Raw genomic sequence first — 11,914 nt, forward strand, 5'->3', positions numbered from 1 at the left:
TTAGAAGTTGTGGCCCCCAATTAAACTAGGATTAGGCTGATTTTTTCAATATGCAACTCCATATTAGACTGAAGCAAGTGGTCAAAATTTGTACTACTATGCAGGTCACAGGTTCGAATGAATCCCACAGTAAGCACAATTTGTTTTTTCATTGTCTCTGTAAGTGGTTTCAACCTCTGAGAAATCAGAAATGCACCCTACCATATAACATACTGTTGCAATTAAACAATTACCCTCTCATTATATTTTATTGAACTAACTGAATGAATTGAAGATGGCTAGCTTGCTTATGTTCTAAAATCAAGATACAAAAATAAAATTTGGAAAAGAAAAATAACACAGATTACAAAAAATTGAAGGATGAAATTGTATCAACTGGTAAGAATCTAACAGGGAGGGACGGAAATACACACTGAGATTAAGGACTTCTTTGGTGCCTCTGGAGCATTTTGGAAGCAATTTCCTTAAGATGGTCGAACTGTTCATTGCGATAATCACACCATAAACAGAGTTGTCTAATGGCTTCTCTTTTCTCTTCATCTCTAAAACTCATCATTTCTTTCATCTCTTTCTGATTCTTCTCCAACACTTCCACTTTAGTCGATAGGCTCTCCTTCTCTTGGTGTTCCTCATTTATCAGTAGCTCTAACTTCTCGACCTTCTGTCTTAACGATGATTCCTTTTCTTTCTTCTCTTTAAGCTCTTCAGATAAAGCAGTCATCTTTTTCTGCAATGTGTCTTTTACTTTGTTCATTCCTGTTGCCCATATCTTCGCATCTTGAAGCTCTTCTGTGAATTTTGAAATGCGATTCTCATTTGATGCTTGATCTACCATAGAGCTCTGTACAGACACCTCCAGTTCATTGAATGCATTAACTGCTTTCTGGATACAATCTTTGGTCTCCTTTAGATCACTCCTTGCAGAAGAAATCTCATTTGTTAATAAAGCAACTCGTTCTTCAAGTGATTTACGTTCTTGAAGATAATCCTTTTCTGCTTTCTCATAAGTTGCTTCTTTCTCGCTCAGTGTTTTCTCTGCTACAACCAGCCTCCTGTTTGATAGATGGAGCTTCACTTCAAAGTCACCCTTCTCCTCCTGTAACTTTGAAATATTTGAAAGTAAATCTAGTTGTTTTTTCTGCAGCATCTCAATCATCGCAGTTTTTGACTCCGTTACCTCAGATATATTTGCCTTCTCTTTATCCGATATTTGCAGCCTTGCTTGAAGCTCGTTTAGATTCTCTTCTGCTCTTTCCAACGCAATTTTACACGTTGTCAGCTCTTCTTGCAGATTCCTAACTTGATCCATTAGTGCATCGACTTTCCCCAAGGAACTTTCCTCTTTCTCTTCCAACTCCTGGTTCAATGCTGAAACTTCTTCTTGCAGGGTAGTTTGTTTAGCGTGAAGCTCTGAGTTTTCTGCGCTTAATTGTCCAGATTCATTGGTTCTAATCTTTACCTGCTCTTCCAAATCGCTTTTCTGGCTGCTCAAGGAATCTACTTCAAGCTGCAGGGTGCTTACTTGTATCTTTAATCCTTCGACTACTTCCACTAATGAACTGATTTCTGCTGCTGCTACGTTGTTGCCATCCTCGAGTTTTGTCAACTGATCACAAAGGTTTTCTTCTTTCACTTTCATTTCCTCTAACAAATTGTTCAAACTTGTAATCTGTTCTTCCATGCTGGATTTTAATAGTAGCAGATCCGAGTTTTCTTCTCTCAACTGTTGAGATTCATGGGACATAGTTTTTCCCTGCTCCTCTAACTCGCTTTTCTGGCTGCTCAAGGAATCTACTTCAACTTGCAGTCTACTTAACTGTATCTTTAATCCTTCCACTAGTGTATCGGTTTCTGCTAGTGCTCCGTTCTTGTCACCCTCAACTTTTCTTAGCTGATCAATAAGGTTCTCTTCTTTCACTTTCATTTCCTCTAACAAATTATTCAAATCTGCAATCTGTTCTTCCATGCTGGATTTTAGTAGCAGAAACTCAGACTTTTCTGCTCTCGACTGTTCAGATTCATAAGACATAGCTTTTACCTGCTCCTCTAACTCATTTTTCTGGCTGCTCAATGAATCTACTTCAAGTTGCAGGCTGCTTAACTGTGTCTTTAACCCTTCCACTAGCGTATCGGTTTCTGCTAGTGCTTCGTTCTTGTCACCTTCAACTTTTCTTAGCTGATCACCAAGGTTCTCTTCTTTCACTTTCATTTCCTCTACCAAATTATTCAGATTAGAGATCTGTTCTTCCATGCTAGATTTCAAAAGTCGCAGCCCAGAGTTCTCTCCCCACGACTGTTCTGCCTGGCTGACTTTAATGCTTAACTGCTCTTCTAGCTCGCTTTTCTGGATACCCAACGAGCCTACCTCCAGTTCCAAGTTCTTAATTTTTGCTGTTAAATCCTCCCTTAAGGCATCACCTTCTTCTGATGTTTTAATCTTAACATCCTCGAGTTGTTTCAGGAGGTCATTGAGACTACCTTCTTTCGATCTCAAATCTTCTTCTAAACAAATAATTCGACCTTCCAAGTTGGATTTCAGAATGTCCAACGCAGAAATATCCTCTTTCAACTGGTTAGCATAGGAGGTTTTGGTCTTCACCTGTTCTTCCAATTCGCCATTCTGAAGTCTCAACGTGTCTATTTCCTGTTGAAGGTTGCTCAGAACACCAGAGAGCTCTTCTATCTTTTCGCTCAATTTGCTTTCCACGACCAAAACTTGATCTTGCAATTCAGTTTTGAGTAACTGCAAACTGGCGTTTTCCTGTCTCAACTGTATAGCTTCCCTGGTTTTACTTCCAATTTGTTCTTGAAGGTCCTTTTCTCTGGTACTTAGGGCGTCCAATTCCAGTTTGAGGTCAGCTATCTGCGCCTCTAACCCGTGAACTGCAGCTGATTTTTCACTTTCGAGGTCTGAGTATTTCTTTGTAAGTGCAGAAAATGCATCCTCCCTCTCTTCCATCTTGGCCACAACCGTTGACTTCTCCGTGATCAAAGCTTCATTTTCTTTCTTTCTGTCTTCCAATTTCTGGTTCAGTTCAGCTTCTATCTTTTTGAGATCTTCAATGATTTTATCTGATTCTTGCATTTTCAAATTTAAAGCTTCTATCTCATCACTGATAGCAGCCAATTTCTTATTTGTAACTTCAGGTTCATGTTTCAGGCTTTCTGTAAGATTTTTAGACCCATTCTCTCCTTTGCTTTTTTTCTTGGTTTGCTTCTTCGAAGAATGGTCAGATTCCGAGTCTGAGCTGGAGGAAGATGAAGAGCTTCCATCTGTTTTACCCTTGTAATCAGCCTTGCTTCGTAGCTGTCCAGTGAGATGACTGTAACGATTATGGAGGGATTCATATTGTTCGCGGACATTCTCGACCAGATGAACGATTTCTGAACTTTTGTCAGATTCTGCTTCATTATCTACTTCTTTGGTCAGCTTCAACAATTTCTTTACTTTATCCTCGAAATCTGTAAGCATATAACAAGGCTCTCAATATGAAAATCTAACACAAGTAGAATGTAAGATGCAAAGGACTACTATTGAAAAGCTTATCTCTTAAGGGAGTCTGGATAATTCAACAAACTCCATCTTAAATATCAAAAGAATGCCAAATGAGAAAAGTTTACGGAATACAACAGATTTGTGTCAACAAATGTTATCATACATATATGCGACTAGCCAGATAATGGTCATGTGTAGAGTGTTAACTTAGACAAATTGCAGACATATGCCAACTTGTTTTATCCAGAGGTAGCGTTGTTTCACTCATTAGTGTAGGAATAAATATGTTCGACTAACTTTACTGGAATATAACTATATGAGTGAATTAAAACAGGGATTGAGTCCATCTGATATCTAAAATTGACAAAACCCTCTTTGAACTATCATTTAAGATACAGAGAAACACATTGGCAAAAGAAAATTTACCTGTTCTATTACTTTCATGTTCTTGGGTTTTCTCATGATGAATGTGATCCCCGAAGAAGGATTTTATTGACTTACTAAACCCGTGTTTCGACATCTCTCCTGATTACAATTTCCGTCAAGCCTTTCCTTTAACTAGTTTGCCATTCAGAGAGCGAAACTAGGCAGACTCCAATCCGATCTCAGAACCTGAAAATATCAAATCATAAAACTCACTCAAACATCCAAAGAATGAAAGCACACAACAAAAAGAAAACGAGAAAAAGGGTACCATAATTCCGAATCAGAACAAACAAATTAGGTTGCATAAATTGCACCTCATGAACCTAAATTCCAATTTCTATGAAATTACAGCAAAATATTCTCAGGGCCTTCTCAACAATCTCAGATTCTTACCATAGTTAATATAAAATTATTATGATGCAAAAAGAGAAATGTGAAAAATTACCATAAAAAGTACAAAAAATCTCCTGAGCTAAATTTGGAGAGAACTTGATGACCACCAGATAGAAATGTTAAAATATATTCTTACCCTAGAAAATCCAGGACAGAGGAGATACAGGGAAGGCCCATTAATGAGCTGATCCCCCACAACCCTACCATTTCATTTGCATAAACCTAAGAAATTCCCAAATCCCATCAGATTCTAATTAGTGAAGGTGATGGTAAAACAAATGCAGCTAGAGAAACTCTAACATTCATCCCATTGGGAAGACAAAAGGCTAAGAGGTAGGCAAACATAACCCCACCATGTGATTGGTTTTGCCCATTTTAAGCTTTCCCACCATTTCTGCATTTCACATGGTTGGGTCTTCTTAACCCACGTTAAACATCACCTCAGTGATGAAAGATCCACAAAACTATGCAAACCCACCATTCACAGAAAGACCCGTCCTAATCTGCTGACTCATTTTTCATGAAGGTCAAACAAACCCAGTGGCAGGATCCATTATTTCCATTTGGACCAGACATAAAACTAGTGCACTAGAGGTAACTACAAAAATGTCTCAAAAAGTCAAAGACTCACAAACCTGTAACCACTAAAAACGAATAAAACGGAAAAATAACTTAGCCGTCTCGCGAGCTCACGCTGTCACACAGCATACATACAACCTTGCTTTTTTTCTAAAAGAATTCGAAGGAAATGCAGCAACATCGAAGGCAGTAACCTTGCCTTAACTGCCATATCCCATAAGTCAACCTATTTCATTCACCCCATGCTATACAGGTTCCTTATGCCATAAACAAACTGCTATGAATAAATAATATAAAAAACAACAAAACAATGGCCTGCTAGAGATGTTATACATGCCTAACATGCCCCAATCCAAACACCAAATCTGGTCAATAGAAGTTACATAAGCCTCGGGCAATTTGGCGAACAAAAAAACAAACCAAGAAGTTACATAAGGCTCAGGCAATTTGGCGAACAAAGAACAAAACCACAGAAGTTAACTTTGCTCGGCCCATGCATAACTACTAATACAACTAATTTTAAAGCAGCAAAAAGGTGACAGTACAATATCAAAAGGTATCACAGCCAAACTCCGGCATGTTTCCGATCCCATCATCAAATTTAGAGAAACAACCATCGAATTCAAACCATTGATTGTAGGCCTACTTACATAAACTTCCATCCCTTTGACATATTACACCCCCAAAACTAAACCATATAATTAGTTGCTATTGCTCTATTATGAGTTTGTCTTTGTTATGGGTTCCATGACAAAGATTTTTTTGACTTAAGACCAGTGACATGATTGGGCATATGACTAGGGCCACATGTGGCGGAGTTATAGATGATGGGGGTGGTGGGGGCTTAGCTGGATAACGGCCCTTGTTAAAATCGTCATCATCTTCTTCCAAATCTAAAGATGAGAGAATAATATATATACTAATGAATATCCAGCTTGAATATAGTCAGACAAGACAATGAGCTGGTTTTTGTTTTGTTTTTCCCAACTTTCTTAAAAAAGACAGATTAATCAATTTCTCCATTAAACTAATCCTAACTTTTTTAAATAATAATCTCCATTAAAATTTAAAATACTCCTCCACCTCCTCAGATACTATGAAGAAAAGCAAAAATTTACACTCAACAGTAAATTATTTCAAAATCAACAACACATAGTAGTAAATCGAAGTATCTGGAAAAAAAAAATCATTAAATTAAATTTACCTTTTGCCCTAACTTTTGAAGAAGACGAAGAATCCTCTTGATTTTGCAACAACGAACTTTTTGAATATCTTGTTTCTTTAATTAGTTCCTGTAGAATTTAACAACTTTTCATTAATCACTTCCAGTCCAAATTTCATGATAAGCTAATAAATAAAGAAGAGCGGAAAGAAATGAAAAACAAAACAAAAAAAATCATCTCAGTCTAGAATTACTTGACACGATCAATGCTAGTAACAGTCAAAAATTCAATCAAAGATCTAATTTGAAATTTCCAAAGAAGATGAAGACATGATCCTACTAGTGACCCAGATCGGAGCTAGAGAAAAGATTAATACTAACTAAATAAATAAAGAATTTAAAGATGAAAAAGAGGTAAACATAAGAATTTACTTAGTCTTTGATTCAAAAATCCAAGGAAAATTCAAAATTCAGACTCAAAATTTCCCAAAAACTTGATCTAAAACATTTATTAGTAATCAATCTAAACTTCAAGAAAGAAAAATAGAAAGAAGTGTTTAAGTGGGAGAGTGGCATCCATACCTGTAATTTTTCTGAAGCTTTACACTCTCCCTGTCTGGATTCTTGAGATGAAAAACCCAAGAGAGGGAGAGTCTTTGAGGAGAGAGGACTGGAAACAAGCTGTGATTAGAGGAGAAAAAAATCAGGTGGAAAGTGAGGAGAGGAGAAAAAATTTAAAATAAAGTCGGGTTTGGATTTTGTTGGATTCTTTTTTTCAAGTACTAGAGACCATTTTAATTTTATGGTCTTTTTTGGAGATTATTACAAACTAATGCCACTCTCTTAGATATTAACAATTTTTCAAAATGGTTGTTTCTTCTGGCAAATGATGAAGTAAATGAGATGGAATTTTTGTTAGGTTTTGAATAACAAACACAAACTAGATTATTGACTGACTAACTGACTTATTGACCTACCTATCATTTATAGCTTTCTTCCCAATAAACCTGCAAAGGACAAAGCTCTTAGAATGCTTAAATACTTTGGTGGATTTGGAAATTAGGAGTCTAGGTGCACCCAACTATCAAGAATTGAATTGAATGTAAAATTTCAGTTAGAAACTTGCAGAGGTGAAACTCATTGTTTTCTTTCCTCACTAGCAATCCTACTTCAAGAAAGGATCTTCTATCAAGAGACACACAATACGCAAAAGAAAACAAATAAAACAGAGATGTTTCTTTCTCAGCTTATGGAAGCCTTCCCTTGGGGGACCAAAACAGTATTCTACAACAAAAATAACCACCAAGTACTTGTAGGATTCTCTTATGTTTAAGTGGATCACCAAAGATTTACAAACAGAAATGGAGACTGTGGGGACTGCAATAATTTTAGAGCAGCATTTCATTCACAATGATACAATGTACTTTTGTCAAATATGTTGTACGCTTCTCTTCTTCTTGCGACTTTGCTTCCCATCCAATGTCCATATCCATCAACAGTAGTAACCGGAAGAAATCAGTCAGCGTTTTGATCCATCCTCTGCCTTTTCCACTTATAAGCAGCTTCCAATATCTTCATATTTGGTGCTGTAGTTTCTTCAGGGAAGATGTAATCATAATACTCTTCATAAGCTGTTGCACCGTCGTCCGAAGAGATCTCCTTCCTCTTCTTGAGCTTCTTCGGCATCTTTTTCTCAACAATACTTCTGTCTCCAACACTGCCAAATTGTCCCTCCATAGTCAACCACTGCTCCAAAAGCATAGCTCTCTCCTCCTTCAGCTCAGGAGCATTTTCTCTGTAGTGTTTCAGGGCTCTCTCAAAAATCTCTGTTGCATAAGTAATACAGGGAAAAAGTTAGGCCCACTGTTAAAATTCAGACCAACCAAAATCATCCACACCTTCTCCCAGATCTTATCATGAAGTAATGTAACCTCTAAATCAAATGGCTATATATTAGAGGAAATCAGGTCTTAAAAACTAAAGCAGGTTCATACCTCTAGCTTTACTGAGGCACTGCTTCTTCTGTTCTACAAGGGCTTCACTCTCTTCCTCTCCATCTTGCTCATCTTCCTCCTCGATAGGAGTGAATGCCTCAAATTTGGCGTAGCTTTCCCACACCTTGTAGTGGGTGGTTCGAATTAGCAGCTTCTCATATAGTGCCCTAGTATTTTCATACTCTCGCTCTGAAATCTCGAAATCAATGTATGCCTGTTCTCCAACAAAGTGAAGTTGTTTGTCAGTTGTATTCTCAAAGAGTTGAGCACCTCAGGAAACAATAGAGGAAGATGACAATCAGAACAGGAAGATGACAATCAGAACATGGTGTTAGGAACCATTAAAACATTCAATAAAGAAACAAACTTAGCGAAGCATTTGTCTGTGCATAAGGTTATTTGGTTCACGCTGGAAAGGAGTATTTGCATCCAGAGCTGTGTTACAACGATGCGGACACGGTGTCGGTGTCTTATATCCAAAAGGCAATACAAATACGTGGACACAGCACAGACAATACAAATATCATTGTTTAACATAGATATATAACTATATAAGGTAGTGCATTTGAAAGATACATGCGTATTATATGTATGATTAGTCCAAAAGGCATTACACAAACTTTTCTAGAGAGGAGAAATCGGGATTAGAAGGGAGAAAGTCTAGAGAAAGATCAGTGGATAAATTTAGAACTAATTTTTCAAAGTTTTCTAACTGAGATGTATCTTGAAGTATTGGGAGTATTAATACGAGTGTCAGTGTAAATACGTATTGACATGGCTGAAATTGGTTTTCAGCGGTGTCCTTGTAACAGATCCAGAGTAACCAATCAGCATATTTAACATAATGTATGTGTTAAATCTTGAATAGGATGCACTTCAAATCTCATAGAAAAAAGATGGAGATAATCCAGACAGCAATGTGAAGTCCAGAAAGGCTATTTCTGCAGTTTCTCTCATTCGTTTTTGACAGCTGAATTCTCCAAGAACCACCCAAGAACTTCATGCCTAGCCTACTTTTGAAGGTCAAACTGAGTGACTTACTGTACATACTTTAGGCTTGTTTGATCAAGTGCCCAACAGAAGAAAAGGGAAAAAAAATTGTTCCTCTAAGCTCTCTTTTGCTAGGTCCTTGGTTGCAGGTTACCGTCCCTACTGGCCTATTCTTTGTATATTTTAACTATAAATCGCATTTCTTTGCAAGGTAGTATACCTAGGAAAGACTAATTTACTAATCAATAAACACATCCAGCCACACATACTTCTACACTTGGAATCCTAAACAGTAAACAGCAAGGAACAACAGAACACATACCTTCCACAGCAACTCTGGCATATCCAAATGTTGTTGTTCTGTCGCAAGCTCAAAAATTGCTCTGGTCCGCTCAGTCTCACCCAAAGATATCTCCAATTCAGCAAATTTGATCCAAGCATAACAGTTTTCTGGCGCCCAGTGCAAGTACCTTGCAAACAGGGTTCGACAACGATCCATGTTGACGAGTTGCAACTCAATCTCAATATATTTCTTGAAAATCTATTATAGATATGAATAACGTTGGTGTAAGAAATTTAGGATACAAAACTTTCAAAGTTAAACATAGTTTAAGGATTAACATATACAGTACCTTATCTTTGGGCGCTACTCCAATTGCATTACCTAGGAGTTTTCTTGCAGCCGTGAGATTCTTCTGCCGTATCTCGAATTGTGCAGCCATAAGCCATATTTTTGCGAACGAGAACTTCTTGTGAGGAATCAGCTTAAGACACTCCCTGATTGAAAAGTAAATGTGTGAGATAGTTCGAAATACATATGAAATTCATCAACAACAGATGAGCAAACAGATAAGATATATAAGGAAATGGATTGCTGATTACTAGCTAAAGGACTCGTATGGAAAAAACATGACGTTTTTAGCAAATGGAAATGGATTGCTGATTACTAGCTAAAGGACTCGTATGGAAAAAACATGACGTTTTAGCAAATAATAAAGATAATCCACAACCAGAAAGTGTATGGCTATACTAATTGTTAACTGAACAAGTGAATAGGAAACTACAAATGTACCTGTAAACTTCTCTTGTTCGATCCACGTCTTCGGCATCAAGCTCTTCGTACAGAGCATAATTGATCCTACACAGCAACAAAATCGAAATCCAGCATTAAAACCATAACTAATTATAAAGGATGAGTTCGACAGCATATCTTCAAAAAAGATTTGAAACACATACCATAAGTGTATATATCGCTGCCAATAACGTTTCTCTTCTCATAAATCTCCCTAATCCTATCCTTCCTCCCCGCATTTTCTTCCAAACGAATATAATCAAACCAAGAATCATAGTTATACGGATTCTTCTTAACCTCTTCTTCATATTGAAACCTCCTCTTCCCCACAATAGCATCCTCAATTCCTTCCCTATCACCATACTGCTTCTCAAACGCTACAAACTTCCTATACAAATCCTCTGCACGTCCTTTCGGTATATGATCTAACGCAAACTTATATATACACCGAGCACGTTCAGTTTCTTTACATTTCTCTTCAAACTCCGCAAACACTACAAACAACTGCTCACTCTCTTCGTCATCAACTAATTTGTCAACAGCAGTTACATAAACATTCCTTGCCCTATCAATTTCACCATTCTTCATCTCAAATTTCGCAAACCTAATATAAGCACTAACTCTAGGATGGCATTCAACAAACCTCGCAAATATATTCCTAGCTCTATCAATTTCATTATAACGAAGTTCGAACTTAATATAGGATAACCAACCTTGTTGATCAGGCATCCAACCCATCCATCTCTCGAAAATCTGTCTAGCTCCAGCTACATTCCCAAGTATCTCCTCCATGTGTATATACTTACACCACAACTGATCAATCCTCGCCAACAACGATACTGCACGGTCCCATACATTCCGAGCATGATTGATAAACTTGTTCTTCATCTCCACTTCAGCATACTTCAACCACAGTGTATGATTCCTGTAATCAACTTCCAAAGCTCTTTCCCAAACAGATCTAGCTCGTTTGAAATCTTTCTGTGATTCTTCCCATTTCGCATATTTAATCCAAACGCTTGTGTTCCAACGAACTCTACGAATCAAATCTTCGAATTCTTTTCGTTTGCGGAGACGATAATCAGCTAATTCACTTGGATCAGTGATTTTTTGTTTAGGTGGTCGGGTTTCTGATTCTTGACGTTCTCTAGCTTCACGGAGGATTTGCTCGGCGGTGATTTGAATTGGGGCTGGAGTTTTGTTCTTCACTCTGGTTGGGCGAGCGAGCTTGATTTCTGTTTCTTTACGAGTTAGGAACCCTAAAGATGGGTCTCCTTCTCTCGCCATTGTTGTTGATTGAGAGCTTCAGGAAAGCTTGTGTCTGAGACGGAGATGAAAAAAAAAACAGAGTAAACCCTAGGAGAGAGAAAGTGAGAAAAAATTGCAGAGAAATTTGGGAACGATGGCGGATAGGTTTACGAGGGACTTTATCTTTTTATGGGTTTCCAAATTCTGGTAAATCTTAATGGGCTAATAATGGGTGTAACCGGCCTATCTAGTCAATGGGTACCCATTACACGGAACCGAAACTGGATCCGTTAGATTCGGGTCCGGTTCTGGGTCCTAAAATTGGACCCATTAGCAATTTAAGACCCGACGGGTAATTATCCGATTGGTCGCGAATGTTAACGGGTAATACCCGTCGGTACTAGTGGGTAATGGGTACCCAGTTATTTACCTTTTTATTCATCTTTTTAGCAAAATTATATGTATTTTGCTAGTTTGGGCTTTGATTTTTTTTCCATTTTTTATTTTTTTCTTACATTTAATCTTTATTTAGTACATTAATAAAGAATTAATGA

General features: G+C 37.5%; 1 protein-coding gene and 1 pseudogene across 3 annotated transcripts; both read right to left on the bottom strand.

Moving 5' to 3' along the window:
* Positions 1-221: 221 nt before the first annotated feature.
* On the bottom strand, positions 222-7,166 carry LOC113321971 (COP1-interactive protein 1-like). Of its 3 annotated transcripts, XM_026569960.1 has the most exons (5): positions 7,034-7,166; positions 6,639-6,737; positions 6,099-6,186; positions 3,923-4,108; positions 222-3,462 (listed from the first exon to the last, which is right to left on the bottom strand). In XM_026569960.1, exons 4-5 carry the CDS (start codon positions 4,014-4,016, stop codon positions 419-421), a joined length of 3,138 nt encoding a protein of 1,045 aa, XP_026425745.1. In that variant the 5' UTR covers positions 4,017-4,108; positions 6,099-6,186; positions 6,639-6,737; positions 7,034-7,166; the 3' UTR covers positions 222-418. The 3 variants fall into 3 exon arrangements, with proteins under 3 accessions (XP_026425745.1, XP_026425747.1, XP_026425746.1); XM_026569962.1 differs by lacking the exons at positions 6,099-6,186; positions 6,639-6,737; positions 7,034-7,166 and adding an exon at positions 4,368-4,490; XM_026569961.1 differs by lacking the exons at positions 6,099-6,186; positions 6,639-6,737; positions 7,034-7,166 and adding an exon at positions 4,191-4,320.
* Positions 7,167-7,263: 97 nt separating this feature from the next.
* Positions 7,264-11,504, bottom strand: LOC113321972 (annotated as a pseudogene).
* Between the last annotated feature and the right edge of the window lie 410 nt (positions 11,505-11,914).

This window comes from Papaver somniferum, chromosome 11 (genome assembly GCF_003573695.1).
Source record: "Papaver somniferum cultivar HN1 chromosome 11, ASM357369v1, whole genome shotgun sequence".
Taxonomy (NCBI): Eukaryota; Viridiplantae; Streptophyta; class Magnoliopsida; order Ranunculales; family Papaveraceae; genus Papaver; species Papaver somniferum.

Coding starts and splice junctions, on each gene's coding strand:
- LOC113321971 (XM_026569960.1), bottom strand. CDS start 4,016: ATGTCGAAACACGGGTTTAGTAAGTCAATAAAATCCTTCTTCGGGGAT. Junction 3,463..3,922: donor ACATGAAAGTAATAGAACAG/GTAAATTTTCTT, acceptor ATATGCTTACAG/ATTTCGAGGATAAAGTAAAG.